Source organism: Rhinolophus sinicus, linkage group LG13 (assembly GCF_036562045.2).
Source record: "Rhinolophus sinicus isolate RSC01 linkage group LG13, ASM3656204v1, whole genome shotgun sequence".
Classification (NCBI taxonomy): Eukaryota; Metazoa; Chordata; class Mammalia; order Chiroptera; family Rhinolophidae; genus Rhinolophus; species Rhinolophus sinicus.
In genome coordinates this window covers 29,570,738-29,585,365 of record NC_133762.1, presented here as the reverse complement: position 1 = coordinate 29,585,365, position 14,628 = coordinate 29,570,738, and the positions used below count along the sequence as shown (strand labels likewise).

Here is a 14,628-nt window from a genome sequence, read left to right as displayed (position 1 = left end):
TCGGGCAGGCCAGCTAGTTTATTCATATTGAAACTAAACTTTAGATCTCTGGCTTAACAATAACATAAGAACCTTTAAAGACACAATAAATTTTGCGTTAAATCAGAGATGGTTTAAATCAGTCATATAACTTCAAAAATTCTGGGCTGGCAACTACGGCATGACAAATGTTCAGTCTGGTTACAAAAACACATTTCATTTTCCTTGACCACCAATTCTTAAACAGATCTGAAAAAATGCACTGTTTTACAAGGCTTTCACCATACACCCACTGCTACCAGTCAAGTAATTATGGTTTCTTCATCCCCAGGAGCATTTCTAAGAGATTTTCCTCTGATCTGCTTGCCTTTGTGGGTATATAAGAACTCAGAGAAAGTTTAAAGAATGAAGATTAACTGAGATGCCAAGAAAAGTTTTTATTGCAAGCACAGTGAGCAGAAGGAGATGTCTTCTGACACAAAGTGGCCGCCAGGTCTGCCATTAACTAAACCTCTCTGACAACCCTTCATTGGTGTAAAGCAGATTAGTGAGCTTCTTGCTATCAGGTGTACATCATTTCTGCCATGTGGGACATTTTCTTGGGAATATACAAGTAATATTCCATGTAGCCTGACAGGTCCTCAATGGTCACATCATCCACATAGACTCGAGCTTGCTCAGAACAGGAGCGGGGAGAGCCAGACAGAGTTCTGGTGTGAAGCGACTGAGAGTAGTCCTCAAGCGTGGATCTTCGTTCTGGGGCCAAGGGAGGGACATTCTGCAGGCCTGAAAAGGAATAGACCTCCATGTCGTGCCACCGCTTACACTGGCACTCCTGGCCTAGGCACGCACATGGCTGGCCCTGCTTTAGTTTGGAAACAGATTGAAAGTCAGAGAGCTCATTGGCCTTGAGACGTGCTTGGGAGACTTGAGCAGCATCAGAGGAGTCTTCCTCCTTACCCTCTGCCGGGAGCCTTGGAACCGAAGTTCTCAAAGGCTCAACAACTGCCCCTGTGTGATTAGCATCGAGAGAAGTAGAGCATTCTCCTGCATTGAACTCTTTAGGGGTTGAAATTCCCAGCCCACTGCTGCCATCAGGGGCGTCAGTCTGGCTTTTGTGCTTGAGCTGGCTGCTGGAAGAAGCTACTGCACTGCAATGTATAAACTTGGGAGGATGAAGGACAGGAGACTTAGAACGTCGACGACGCTGGGTTCTCACTGCTCCTCGTGAAGACTTCCTTGTAGACCTACGAGGAAAACAAATGTACAAGAAGATGTTGGGATACAGAGCTCTCCTAAACAGATTCTTTAGGATAGCTGGAAATTTCCCTCCTCTCAGGCTTGTAAGTCTAAAGTTACAAGTGTCCCCCAGAGAAATGTGCCTGCCTCCATTTACAAGCTGCCTACGTCTGTGTCTTAAAAACTTCAACACCCCCATATTAGCAGGCTATAGAAATAGGAGTGTAAAGGGTAATTTTTCACTGCATTTCTTGCGCCAAACATTTGGTGCAGAATACCTGCCCTGCCCCAACCCTTGCTCGGGAACCTTTGACCAGCAGGTTTGGGAAAGCATCCTGCACAACTTAAAGTGAGGCTGTAAAACCGAAATGTCTCGGTACCACTGTGAGGCTAATGCTACAAATGGCTACGCCATGGTTGCTACACAGAGCAGCAGATTTAGGATTCATTTCTATCACTGGTGACACTCACACACAGATTTAGACTTCCTGAAGCTTTCAGATACTGGGAATCATCAGACACACTATACAACTTCTGAAATACTTAAATAAATAAAAGAACTAAGCAAAGAAAAAAGGAGACTCAAAACTAGTAAGCCAATTTAAAAACAGAACCAAACAACTGTACAGCCCACAGACACGGCTGCCCTGGGCTAGCACTGTGAGCCACCGAGCCCAGGCTGAGGTGTTCCCCCTGGCCCCTATTCACCCCTCCACCCCCACACCTGCCTTCCTGGCCAGCAGATGTGTCACACCACTGCTTGGGGCTCACACTGGCTACTATTTACATGTTGGGGCCCTGCTGTCGGCAATCACTGGGCCCTGAGAAGTAGAATCTCACTCTGAGCCTGTGCCAGGCTCGCTGGAGGAGGAAAGGTTGTGCTGGAATATGGGTCCCACTAGGCAGAAATCAAAACTGACCCTGGCACTGCCCCGTACGCACCCATCCCATGAGGCTAGTCATTTCAACCTGAGACCAACTCAGCAGCCGAACACAAAGTGTGTCCACCAGCCAGGCTAGTGCACACTAGGCAGGCAGGGCAGGAGTTTTCTCGATTGTCTAAGTACCTCCATAATATCCTCAGATCTTACCGCTTGCCTTCCAAAGCCTAAAATATTTACTATTTGGCCCTTTATGAAAAAAGTTGGCTGGCCCCTAACCTAGAAGGCAGCACAGAAACTTGGAGATTTGGGAAAATGTAACAGTTAAGAAATATGGAGGGGCGGCCGGTAAGCTCAGCTGGTTAGAGCGTGATGCTCGTAACACCGAGGTTGCCGGTTCCATCCCCGCATGGGCCACTCCTTAAAAATAAATACATTAATTAATTAAAAAATCAGATATTAAAAAAAAGAAATATGTAAGACAGCATCAAAAGTCTGGAGTTACCAAAAGAAAGGCTACAGAGAATGGAAGACAGTGGTTTTTAAAGAGATAATGGCGGAGAAACTTTCTAAACTAGTAAAAGAAGAAAATCTACAGATGTAGGAAACACAATGACGCAGGAGAAATAAAAAGAAATCCACATGTAGACACACTATAGCAAAACTGTAGACTACAGGGCAGCCGGTTAGCTCAGCTGGTCAGAGCGCGGTGCTCTTAACAACAAGGTTTCTGGTTCGATCCCCACATGGGCCACTGTGAGCTGCGCCCTCCACAACTAGATTGAAACAACTACTTGACTTGGACCTGATGGGTCCTGGAAAAACACACTTAAATAAAAGTTTAAAAAAAACAAAACCCAAAAATTGTAGACTACCAAACACAATAGCAACATTTTAAGAGCAGCCTGAGATTAGACAGATTATTTCTAAATGAACAACAATTAGCCTGAAAGAAGGCATTTCAACGTCAACATGAAGACAATGAACAATACCTTCAAGGGCTGAGGGGAAAAAACTATCAACCTAGAACTATGATTTCATGTATACCAAATCAGGTATATCTTTCAAGAACAAGGATAAAATAAAGATATTTTCAGACAAATCAAAGCATACTTTCCAATAGAACATGATGCTACACAACTCCAGGAGCACCATTAATTTATTCTATGTGCAGTTCTATCACACGGAGGCCTTATTTGCTAGTAACAGGCCTTTACTAAAGGAACTTCTGAAGGAAGTACTTTAGGAAGAAAAAAAGTGATCCGATGGAAGGTCTGAGAGCAAAGACAGTGTAAATGAGACAAATCTAAACAAGTACTATTGAAATAATAAAGTAGGCTAAATAAAACCTAATTTGTGAGATTAAAAAAGTGACAGAACTAGGGCCAGCCCGGTGGCTCAGGCGGTTAGAGCTCCATGCTCCTAACTCTGAAGGCTGCCAGTTCGATTCCCACATGGGCCAGTGGGCTCTCAACCACAAGGCTGCCAGTTCAATTCCTCGATTCCCGCAAGGGATGGTGGGCTCTGCCCCAGGCAACTAAGATTGAACATGGCACCTTGAGCTGAGCTGCCGCTGAGCTCCCGGATGGCTCAGTTGGTTGGAGCACGTCCTCTTAACCACAAGGTTGCCGGTTCGACTCCCGCAAGGGATGGTGGGCTGCGCCCCCTGCAACTAGCAATGGCAACTGGACCTGGAGCTGAGCTGCGCCCTCCACAACTAAGACTGAAAGGACAACAACTTAAAGCTGAACGGCACCCTCCACAACTAAGATTGAAAGGACAACAACTTGACTTGGAAAAAAGTCCTGGAAGTACACACTGTTCCCCAATAAAGTCCTGTTCCCCTTCCCCAATAAAAATAAAATAAAATAAAATAAAAATAAAATAAAATAAAATAAAGTAAAAAAACCTTAAAAAAAAGTGACAGAACTAAAATACTGGGCAACTACACCATGGCAATCATGAGGTCAGGGTAAAAGGGTTTTAAGGAGGAGAGTTAAAATGTTAACTCCTGTCTTTGTTAAGCATGTATGGTAAAATTTCAAGGCTAACTACTAAAAACGTAGAAACAACAGACACAATCTCCAAACTAGCAGGAGGAAAAATGGCAGAGGGAAAAACAAACAAACAAACAAACCCATTTCAAACAATTTTTTTAAAGGGTGGGAGGAGAGAAGGTAAGAAGAGAAAGAAAAAAGCATGACAAATAGCATAAAGACGGCAGAAACAAGTCCAAATATATCATATAACAAAATATATGTAAATTAATTTAACTCAGCAGTTACAAAAGATGATCAGACTCAATAAAACAAAACAAAACAAGCCATATGCATTTGAGACACACCAAAATATTTAAAACACAGAATGGTTGAAAATAATAGAAAAAGATACACTAGGCAAATACTAAAACAACTGGACTAGAGACATTAATTCCAGACAAATAGACTTTAAGACAAAGCCATTATAAGGGATTAAGAATGTCACTATATAATAAAAGTCTCAATTCACCACAAAGAAAACATTCTCAACTGGCACGAACCTAGGCTGTATGAACCTAAAAATATAGCCTTAAAATACATAAAGCAAAAATACAGAGCTAAAGGGGAAAATAGACAAATGCATTCCCATGAGGGAAATTTCAATATACCTCTCTCAATTATTGATAGCTGACAAAAATTATTTGAAAAAAAGATTCAAATAACACATTTAAAAGCTTAATTTCATGGACATATATGGAAACTAAAAATGATCAGAGAAGACCCATTCTTCTCAAACACACATAGAACATGTACAGAAACTGACTGGGAATCACGCCACACAGCAAGTCTCAGCAAATTCACAATTGGGAAGAATGGGTCTTGTCTAATCGTTGGGTCTTGGGTTCCGTATCATAACATACTCATTTCTGCATATTTTGGAAAGAAAATCCAACAATATTTTAAGATATTGGGATAAAAATCATCTGCACTGAGCAGCTCTTACCCATGCCAACTGTCTTTAGATGCACATATGGTTTTAGGTTTGGCATCATCTGCCGCTGTTCTGACTGACGCTCTGACACTTGGGCCTTCTCCGACAGACAGAGATGCTACGGACCTGAAGACAAGAACAAAGTTTACTGCTATCGAAAACTGTGTAAGAAAGAGAACTTACTGCTCTCACCAATCCAAATGTAATTTATTTTCTTTCTAGTTTGAGTTTCTCAAAAATTGCTCAGCTTTTAGTGAAAAGTTTCCTCCTTTAGTGCAAATTTAGAGAATCCCTAAAAGCCCACTGTTGCAAAATCACAAGCCAAAGAATGATTCTTAAGTATAACCAGCAGCAGGATATAAATAGACTTTTCGGCTGTTTATCTGGGGCAGATCAGGCCTTATCCAGAGAATGCTAATGACACTGCCTACTTGTTTTATGTGGGTAAAACCAGAGCCGGAAACTAAGTTTAGGAGCAAAAACTTTAGGAGACTCAATCTAACTTGAAAATGAATACATTTTCAAATATTACAAAACATTTTAGAAAAATATTCTAATTTTTACAATTACTAAACTTGAAATATTACTGAGTTAAGTCTAAGCAGGTTGAAATTAGGGGTTCCCTGTAAAGATGAAAAAATTTAAAAGAGAGAAAAAAAATCATCTATAATGTCACAACCCAGAGATTACCAACATTAACATTTTGGTATAAATCCTTTCAGCTCCTTTCAATATACACATACACACACACACACACTGGGCTCCTACCACACATGCTGTGGTACTGATAAAGATACTTTAGAAAGAGACAATCTACTAAAGTAAAATTTAAAACTGTTCACTGAAAAATAATTTAAAATAAAAAGTAACTGGCAATAATTTAAATGTCCAATAACAGAAAATACTATATTATATAAATTATGGCACATCTATACAATAGAATATTAGGAACTTATTAAAAATTAAGTGTACAAAGAACTTTTAATAACATGAGAGAATACTTATAATATTAAGGGGAAACAGCATGGATAAGCACCTACACATACATTATGATCTCAGCTATGGAAAAAAAAGTGTATCGTGTTATATACAGACGGTCTAGATATTAACAGTACTTATGGTAAACTGTGATATTTACTTCCTTTTCTATTTTTGTGAATTCTTCTTTAATAAGTATGTGTTATTTTACAGCCACATAAAAAGGATTACATTATTTTAAAATAAATATATAGAGATCTGTCTTGATAAGACAAATACCATTAGAAATCAAAACCTGTTGAACAAGATCATGCTAAATTCCTGGCATGGCTTGGTTAGTTTATGAGTCAGTACTTCAGACGTCCCATTTGTAAGTTGGCAACAATATGAAACAACTAAAAATGTATGATAGGCTATATAGGTCTTATTTTGCTTAGTCATGGTAATGACTCACCCCTTCTACTAGTTTGGTTTTCTCAAATGCTCTCCACTATTCCTTCTTTTTCTATAATTTTACTCAAAGCAGATCACATGCTACAAATACATAATATTTGGCCATATATTGTACAGATATTTTGAAAGCTTTTTTTAAACGTTCCAAGTAATTTTTAGGGGTACTGAAATGGCTTAACTTATGTTCCAACTTCTTAAAATACCAGTAAGAGTCTGTATATCAAGTTACTTATATAAATTTATAAACTAAGAAATTTATGTGTGTGTATGTGTGTGTATACATGCATTCCTAGTATTTTCCTACTTTAAAAAAATTTATTTCTATACCACAAATCACGATGGACTACACTATGACCACAACCTGAACTGTTTCTCTGCTTTGTTTACATTTCCCACAATGGCTTATAAAGCACTGATCAATTGTAATGGCAGGATGACCACCATTTTGGAAAAACCACTCAGAGGAGAAAGATTTATTTTAAGTACCATGGAAGCAAATGTGAGCACCTGTAACAGCTATTGTGCAATCGATATATTTAGTTTAAGTCAGTATTAGTATAAATCTTCTCACTTGGTAGGCCAAGATAGTGTTAGCAATAAGCAGAAAGCTGTAACTAACATAACATCTACTGAATTTTTACTATGTGCCAGGTACTGCATGCGTTTCTTCATGTTGTTTTCAAGGTACCACATAATGGAATGGTTCAGAGTACAGGTCCTGGAGACAAACTATCTGGGTTCAAATCCCACTCTATCACTTTTTACCAATGTGGCCTTTAGCAAGTGACTCAATTCAACTGTGGCTCATTTGTAAACTGGAATAACAGTAGTATCTTATCTTCTAAGTTGGCACTGAGGATTAAATAATTTGTACAGAATAGTTAAGCCAGTGTCTAGGACATAGTGAGTAATAAATTTTAGCAATTATTATTATTATTACATGTTGTGGAGTGTTCTACTCTGAGTTTCCAGTGTTTGGTTTCCATTCATGAAAAGAAATATTCTTATAGCCATTAAAAATTTGAGATTTCTTCTGGCCTGGGGCAAAGAATGGAGATGAACAGAGTCCTACACAAAACATTTTGCAAAGGGTGAATTATTAACATTCAGACAGCAGCTGGTCTATAGGTGCTCTAATTAGTTTGGCCACAGGGTCCAAGATTATTGATCTCTGTGACAGAACCCTAATGAATAGAGGTTTCCATAGTGATAGCCTCACCAACAGAGCCCATGAAATCGACACTGTCTACACAGATTTCTATTGAGCCAATTCACTTTTAGTGGAAAATGCTGTGATTCCCTAGTATGAGGAAATCCTTGATGGGACACTGCTTGATGTTAGATTAAAAAGAGAGCAGGATAACCCTCCTCAAAATTAAGGAAAACCAAAACACCCAACTTGCAGTACAAATAAGCTGCAACTTTTCAAAATTTAACAGAAAAGTTTCTGTCATAAGTAATACAATGTTGTGCAGAATTTGGTAGACTGTCACACTATGAGCATTTGTATCTCCTACAAATAATGAGAAATTTTAGTAGAGAAAGAGCTCTTCAGAGAAAAAGCCTATTTGAAGCTAGTAAACAATTCCCAAATAGCATATTTCGTATTTAATTACCCCGATGCATCCACTCTTAACTTCTTGAAAGCAGTTTGTAGACTCTCCTCCTCTCCATCCTTGGCTTCGGATTTCATTGTGCAAGTTATCCCACTACTATGGATGGTCCCGTTAATACTAAAAAAGAAAATCAAAATAAAATGAGCCAAATGAAAACAGGTGGGTTCAAAAGAATACCTTTTGTTAAACTCTTTATTCCTGATACTATTGTTATTTGTTGGGGCCGGGGACAAATTTCTATTTCTAAAAGGAAGTTTCAGTGTAGATAATTAGGAAACTGTAAGTTTTATTTCTTGTATTTATTATGATAGAATTTAAACTGCCCAAATACTTGATGTCAATATCCTATTACACAGTCTTGGAAACTAGATCACCTAAAGTCTGTGTTTAAGTATACTTTTTAACAGGAAGAAAAAAAATCTCTGCAGTTGTAGAGGTCTAGAAACCTACAAGATAAAATGACTTTTCCATCAGAAATTAAAAGGGAAAAGCTCAACAAAAAGCACTCTGATTCTTTAAAATGCTACTATTTATCTAGTTTAACCCTAAAAATTCCTAAGTGTAACTTCATGATACATCATAGCATTTCTCTAAAGCAATCCGAACCCAAACATCAATATGCATATCAATTTTCATACCCAGATATCAAGCTGTTACCATTGTTAAAGCAGGATTACAAACATGTTTCAATGGTTACTGATTATTCTATACCTGTAAGGTTGATACCTTCATTTTTTATAGCTTTGATTTTAATTATTAAACAAGAAAAAAAATAAATGAACTATACTTGCAACTGAAAAAAATAAAAAGAACAAACTTAGCCAAAAGAAAGAGGTGAGAAGTAAAGAAAAAAATAGAAATTATTGTTCTATAGATGAGCCTTTAAATGACCTTCACTTTAAATGATCTTCTCTCAACTAGCTTGATAAATCAAAGTTCTCCATTTCTTCCACCCTAATTATATTTAAACAAAGGAGCAGGGGAACCAATCAAAGCAAGAAGAGATACAACTGAGAAGCCTGTTAATAAATTCTTTGAAACTAGTTTCCCAATTATTATAAAGTATTAGTTAATACCAAATCCTGAACAAAAAATAAACTAGTATCTATGATATCAGAGAATCAGAAAGAACAGAAAGTAAAACAAAAAAATAGAAGAGGGGGGATTTTTGAAGCAAAGGATTCACTTTACCTTTTCTTTATTTCTAACCTGCTACCCCCACCCCATTCTCCACCCCCCTTAGGCACTCTCAGAGGGAGCAGTGCCTCTCTCTATGGCCCCCTGGATCCTACCTGCTCATCCTCAGGGGTGGGTTTGATGTTATTATGAGACCTCTAATATTCCAAAGGTCAGGATGTCATAATATGTTGGCTATAATATAACCATAATAGTACCAGTGGCAGAATAAAGAAACAAGAAATTAAGACTATTCAGTTGTGTGTGTGTGTGTGTGTGTGTGTAATTTATGTGTAGAGGAAGGTATTTTTTTAAGACAGTTCTCTCTCTGGATTGAAACACTGAACACTGAAAACTGTCAAAAGACTTCAGCTAGCTTTCACTTCAACTTAAGACAAAAATTTAAATACACTCCCCACATGTATTTTGCTGGTTTATTTAACCTGTATATGAACTTGAGTAAACATTATCAATTCCATACATCACTGGTTTCTAATTCTTCTGGATTTAGAGGAGGATCCTTCCCCCACATACACAATAATGTCCCGTATATTTACGCAAAGATCACATTCTAATATTTTTAAACTTCCACAGCATCTAAAAGGGTGTTATTGTAGGATGTAAACAAATTCTTCCTGTTGGCAGAACTAAAATAAAGTTTGACGTACAGTTTTCAATTACTTTATGACCAAAAGCTCACACTACGGGTCCTTATAGTTAAATTATTACTTCCACAAATACTTATAGAATTCCTACCATGGGCTCTAGCACTAAACTGCGTGCTAGGGATATAAGGGTGAACCTGACACATACCAGGACTGTGAACCCCATTCCTGTAAGGACTAGAATCTCATTCCTGCCCTAACACTGTGCTAAGAAGCTCTGTACCCACATATCTAACTTTTAATTATATGGTGTTGACTTAATGGTACTGCAGGTGACCTCTACATGTTAATACAAACCTAGTTAACATTCTTGTCAACACACTAAAAGTTAAAAACCAAAATAAAAACTAGTTACAGACTAAAACTTTAGGAATGAAATTCCATCTCAACTATTTTCAGACATGCAGTACTTTGATTACTCATCTTTTTCCTCAGTTATATTAACCCAGAGCAAAGTTGAGTCTTAGGTATGACCTTAGGAGATAAATCAGAGCATGTTTGTAATTACAAAACGTTTACTGTGCTCCCCTGTCTTCCTAGCTTCCCATTCACTCAAATCAGGAACTGTAGGACTAACTCCAGGAAACATATAATTGGTTTGCCCCTCTTCATTCATATTAAATTTGTGGAATATTTTCTTGCCCTTTTCATCGCACTGACTTCTTGAAATTGAACAATCCCCCAAAAGATCAATCTTTTAAAGGCCTATCAGAAGTTACTTTGTATTAAGTCAAATCACACCAGGCATTTAACTTTGCCTGGGATTTTCCCCAACCTTTCAAAACTGACAAAATTCTTCTAAGCTCCTCCATCAAAAGGGCGAATTTCTGGTTTTCTCTGACTTTCAAAGTATAGCATGCGTGTCACAATGTTATATCTTGCAGTTTTTAAGCAAGACCTCTTTGAACCTCAAGTTAGGTCCAAATTTCCAGGATCCTGGAAAGACCTGAGAATTATCAATAAAGGATCCGCACGTAAGCGTGTCATCACAATTCTAAAGATTTAGCAACTTTTCCAGCCCACCGGGAAAGAAAACCCCGTCCAGCAATCCTCAAAGTCGCCAACAAGACTAGATTGAAAGAATCAGTTCCCGGGACAAAACATACTCACATCTCTACGACACCCACTCAACCTCTACACTCCCGGTGCTAGAGCCAAAGCACGATGTTATTCTTTTCACCCAGAACCTGGATCGCTCCTTACACAGGATCAGGAGAAAAGATCAGAACCTGAGGGGCTCGGACAATGGGAAGTTGTCCAGGACCCTAAACCTGGCCGCCCGGGGTCTCCAGTGGGAAGTTGTCCCTTCAGGATACTCCCGGGCCAGAATGAGAGGTTTGAGTCAGGCCAAGGCGCCAGGGATGCAGAAGGAGGCGGGAGCGGAGCCAAGGAGGCAGTCAACGAGACTGGGGCTCAGAAACCAGCGGGAAAGGGCGGGAAGGGGCAAAGGGCGGCAGAGGAGAGCGAAAAGGGGAAGCTTACGGTCGGGCGGGAGAGGGCGGAGGAGCAGGACTGGGCGGGGGCCACGAAAGGACAGGAAGGCGGGAAGGGGCGAGAGAGCGGAGCTGGGGCAGGGCCAGGCCGCAGCAGCTGAGGGGGCGCGGAGAGGCCCAGGCCCGGCCCAGGCAGTCAGCGCCGGGGCACGACGAGACCAGAGGCGGGCAGGCCCAGCGGAAGCCACCCGCAGCCAGGTCGGGCCAGGAGGCCGAGACGCGGGGCCGAAACTCTTCCCCGTGGCGACAGGACTCTCACCTCCTCGCAGCTGGGGCGCTCGGTGATCCAGACTCTACGGTTCCGATCGCCTCTCCTCGAACGCAGCGCCCGACCGACCCGGATCCAAACCCGCGGAGGGGGCAGCCCGCGCCCCCGGAGTCGCACTGCGCCTGCGCTACTAGGTCACGCGCCCCGCCCCCTGTTCATGCTCCTCCCACCCAGTGACTCGGCAGCGCGGCAGGCGGCGACTGCACAGGCGCAGAAGATGGCCGCGCCTCTCAAACGCCTCGTACCCGCCCCTCTCGGAAGCACGTGCGCCAACGTCATTTCCTGTTATTCTCTTCGCTCGCTCTTTGATCCGCAGTGGGTTCGTTCGCGACCGGCTTTTGGGGCGTGCCCTTTTTCCTCTCTGTCAGGTGAGTGAGTAGGCGTCGTTCCTCGCAGTGGCGGAGCCGCCTCCAGTTCCTGGGGTCCCCCGTGCTTGGTGCTCTACCTGGAGTCACCAAGCCACCCCAATTCTGCGGGGTGAGGCCAGGGTGGGGGAATCTCCGCGGCAACCTCTGAGCGCGTCCCCCGAGTCTCCTCGACGTTAAAATCTGGACCGCTTGCGACGTCTCCAGGACGCGTGACATCCGCGGTCGCCTTCTTTCAGGGCCTACGGAGAAGCGAGGCGGTATCAGACAGGGCTCGGGTCACGAATGTGAGATCGGAATTGGAAAGGAAAAGCCTTCACTTTAGTGCCCCGGTTGTTTGACTTGAGGCAACTGCTGTTACGTCCCTCGGCCTCAGTTTCTCCATCTGTTAACTGAGGAATCCTAACGGCGAATCTCGGTTTTTTCAGGCATGACTCCTTTGAGAATTTAACGAGAAATACAGACCCTCTCGACGGAGAAATGCACGTAACACTTAAGTTTTGCAAAAAGGATTAGGCAGTTCACCTAAATTCACCTAAGTAGCGGATTTGTAGGGGTTTTTCCATTTTTATGATTCTGATGGTCACTCCGACGACAGTGTAACCACTGCTACCCCTTCCATCAGGACTGGTTTTGCTGATCTAGCTGTGCCTCTCCTCACTCACCATGTCCCAGCTCCAAGTGGGCACATCCGAGTTTGTGGGAAAAGATGGCTTTCCTCAGTAGAAGTGGTTCTGGCCCAACCTAGGGTGAGAGTCGTTACCTGAGCCCAAACTGGACCCTCCCACCTGCACTCCCCAGTATGTAGGTATAGTCACCTAACTAGATAGGCTGTTGAAAAGAGTTTAGTGTATCCCACTTAACTGCAGCCGGACCTTGGAATGCCTGACCCATGTCTGGGAATGGAATCTACAGGGCATGTATACCGTTGTTAAACATAAAGCATGTAATGAGCCCTGGGTAAAACTTGAAATCCCCCTTGTTCATACCAGAGGCTCAATAAGTGACGGGATAAAAGAATAACTTGATTGTAAAGTTCCAACATCAAACCTAATGATGCTAATAATAATGGTTGCCCTCTATTGCGCAGAGGCTATGTACATGTTCTCTCATTTAATGTCCTGTGATTTTACACATATTACAGATGAGGATGATTAGGACTCTGAGAGATTAGATAACGTCTAGCTCTCCTTGTCCTGTGTCGCACAGTGCTAGTCAATGACTGAAGCAGGATTTAATTTCTCTAAAGCCTGTCCATCCACTGCTGCCTGTCTCTCAACATCTCTCTTAGAAAAGAATAAAAAAGGAAAATATGATGCATTTTTTCCCTCGGAAATTGCCCAGTGATTTGCATCGAGATCAAATATGTGTTTTAAGCTTTTATTTCAAATATTTCTTCAGATAAAACACACATCCTAAATCAGTAATGAATTCCCAGAGCTTAACACAGTTCCTGGAGGTTAGTAAGCACTAAATACAATTTTGATGAATTCTTCATTTTACCTTTTTCCATCCATTATGGCATTAAATACTGAAAACCAAAATGTTTTAAAGAGCTTTATGTCAGTATATCTCCATCACAGAGATGCTTTCTGAGAATGTGGTTCATTACTCAGTATTTGGAAGGCCAGACCCTCTTGGGAGGCTAGTAGGTGGCACCATTCACTAAGGAGGAGAATCCAGGAAGCCAACAGGTTACGGGGAATGGGGAGCAAATTTAGTTTTGGACATAAGCAGCTTGAAGTACAGATGAAAGCAGGAATCTGGTCATGAAGGGTCTTAAAGACCATGTCAAGGGGTTTATTCTAAGAACTATGGGGCCTGTGGAAGAGAAGAGAAATGACCATTTTATTGTAGGAAGATTACTCTGGTTTTAGCCTGGATGGCACATTGATCAAAGAGCAGGTGGCTGTAGGAATGGAGAGCAAGTTAAGAGACTGAAAGTTGTACAGATCAGGCTTTGATGAGGGATTGGATGTGAGCAGGAGGAGAAAGTGGACAATGACAATGTGCTTTCTAGTTTGAGCAACTGAATGGGTATTGTTGCCTATTTCTAATGTAACTCTATGGAATCCAGTTGACAGGGAACACAAGAACAATAACATTTAAATGGAAGATAATAGTAAATCCAGTACTTTAAAAGCTTTTACTGTGTGTCAGAAATCTCACTTTAATCCACTCAACAATCCTGAGATTACCCTTACCATCTTCATTTTCCAGATGAGGAAACTGAAGCAAAGAGAAGTAAAATAACTTGCCTGAGGTCACACAGCCAGTAAGTGACGGAGCTAGAACTGGAACCGAGGCAGTCCCGCTAGTCTGAGCTCCCACTGCCTCCTTAGAATGAGATGTCTAAGTGATGAGCTCAGTTCGGACACTGAACTTGAGAGCGGTGCAGTAGCCATGTGGAAGTGTCTATGGGACAGAAGATACATGAGTTTGCAGCTCAGGTGAGAGATTCGGACTGGAAATAGAGATTGTGGAGCCAGCATGCGGGTGGCTGTGGAAGCTGCAGCAGAAGGCAAGAGCCCCCAAAGAGAGGGAG

At 41.3% G+C, this 14,628-nt stretch overlaps 2 protein-coding genes across 5 annotated transcripts in view; one reads left to right on the top strand and one right to left on the bottom strand.

The window, feature by feature from the left end:
- OSER1 (oxidative stress responsive serine rich 1) lies at positions 1 to 11,860 on the bottom strand. The gene is made up of 4 exons (XM_019748697.2): positions 11,710 to 11,860; positions 8,117 to 8,233; positions 5,082 to 5,195; positions 1 to 1,226 (listed from the first exon to the last, which is right to left on the bottom strand). The coding sequence occupies exons 2-4, from the start codon at positions 8,191 to 8,193 to the stop codon at positions 542 to 544; spliced, it is 876 nt and encodes a 291-aa protein (XP_019604256.2). The 5' UTR covers positions 8,194 to 8,233; positions 11,710 to 11,860; the 3' UTR covers positions 1 to 541.
- Positions 11,861 to 11,956: 96 nt separating this feature from the next.
- Positions 11,957 to 14,628, top strand: part of GDAP1L1 (ganglioside induced differentiation associated protein 1 like 1) — a 34,637-nt gene continuing 31,965 nt past the window's right edge. For 2 of the 4 annotated variants that reach the window (XM_019748663.2, XM_074317192.1), the window contains exons 1-2: positions 11,957 to 12,086; positions 14,304 to 14,533. The gene's annotated coding sequence lies outside the window, so the exon portion shown is untranslated. The remainder of the gene's footprint in view (positions 12,087 to 14,303; positions 14,534 to 14,628) is intronic. The other 2 variants (XM_074317194.1, XM_019748656.2) reach the window with 2 other exon arrangements.

What these genes read in the sequence shown, in the direction of transcription:
- OSER1 (XM_019748697.2), bottom strand. Translation starts at nt 8,193, where the DNA reads ATGAAATCCGAAGCCAAGGATGGAGAGGAGGAGAGTCTACAAACTGCT. An exon ending in TTAAGAGTGGATGCATCGGG is followed by an intron (nt 5,196 to 8,116) that starts GTAATTAAATAC and finishes TCTTGTCTTCAG; the next exon opens with GTCCGTAGCATCTCTGTCTG. An exon ending in TCTAAAGACAGTTGGCATGG is followed by an intron (nt 1,227 to 5,081) that starts GTAAGAGCTGCT and finishes TTTTCCTCGTAG; the next exon opens with GTCTACAAGGAAGTCTTCAC.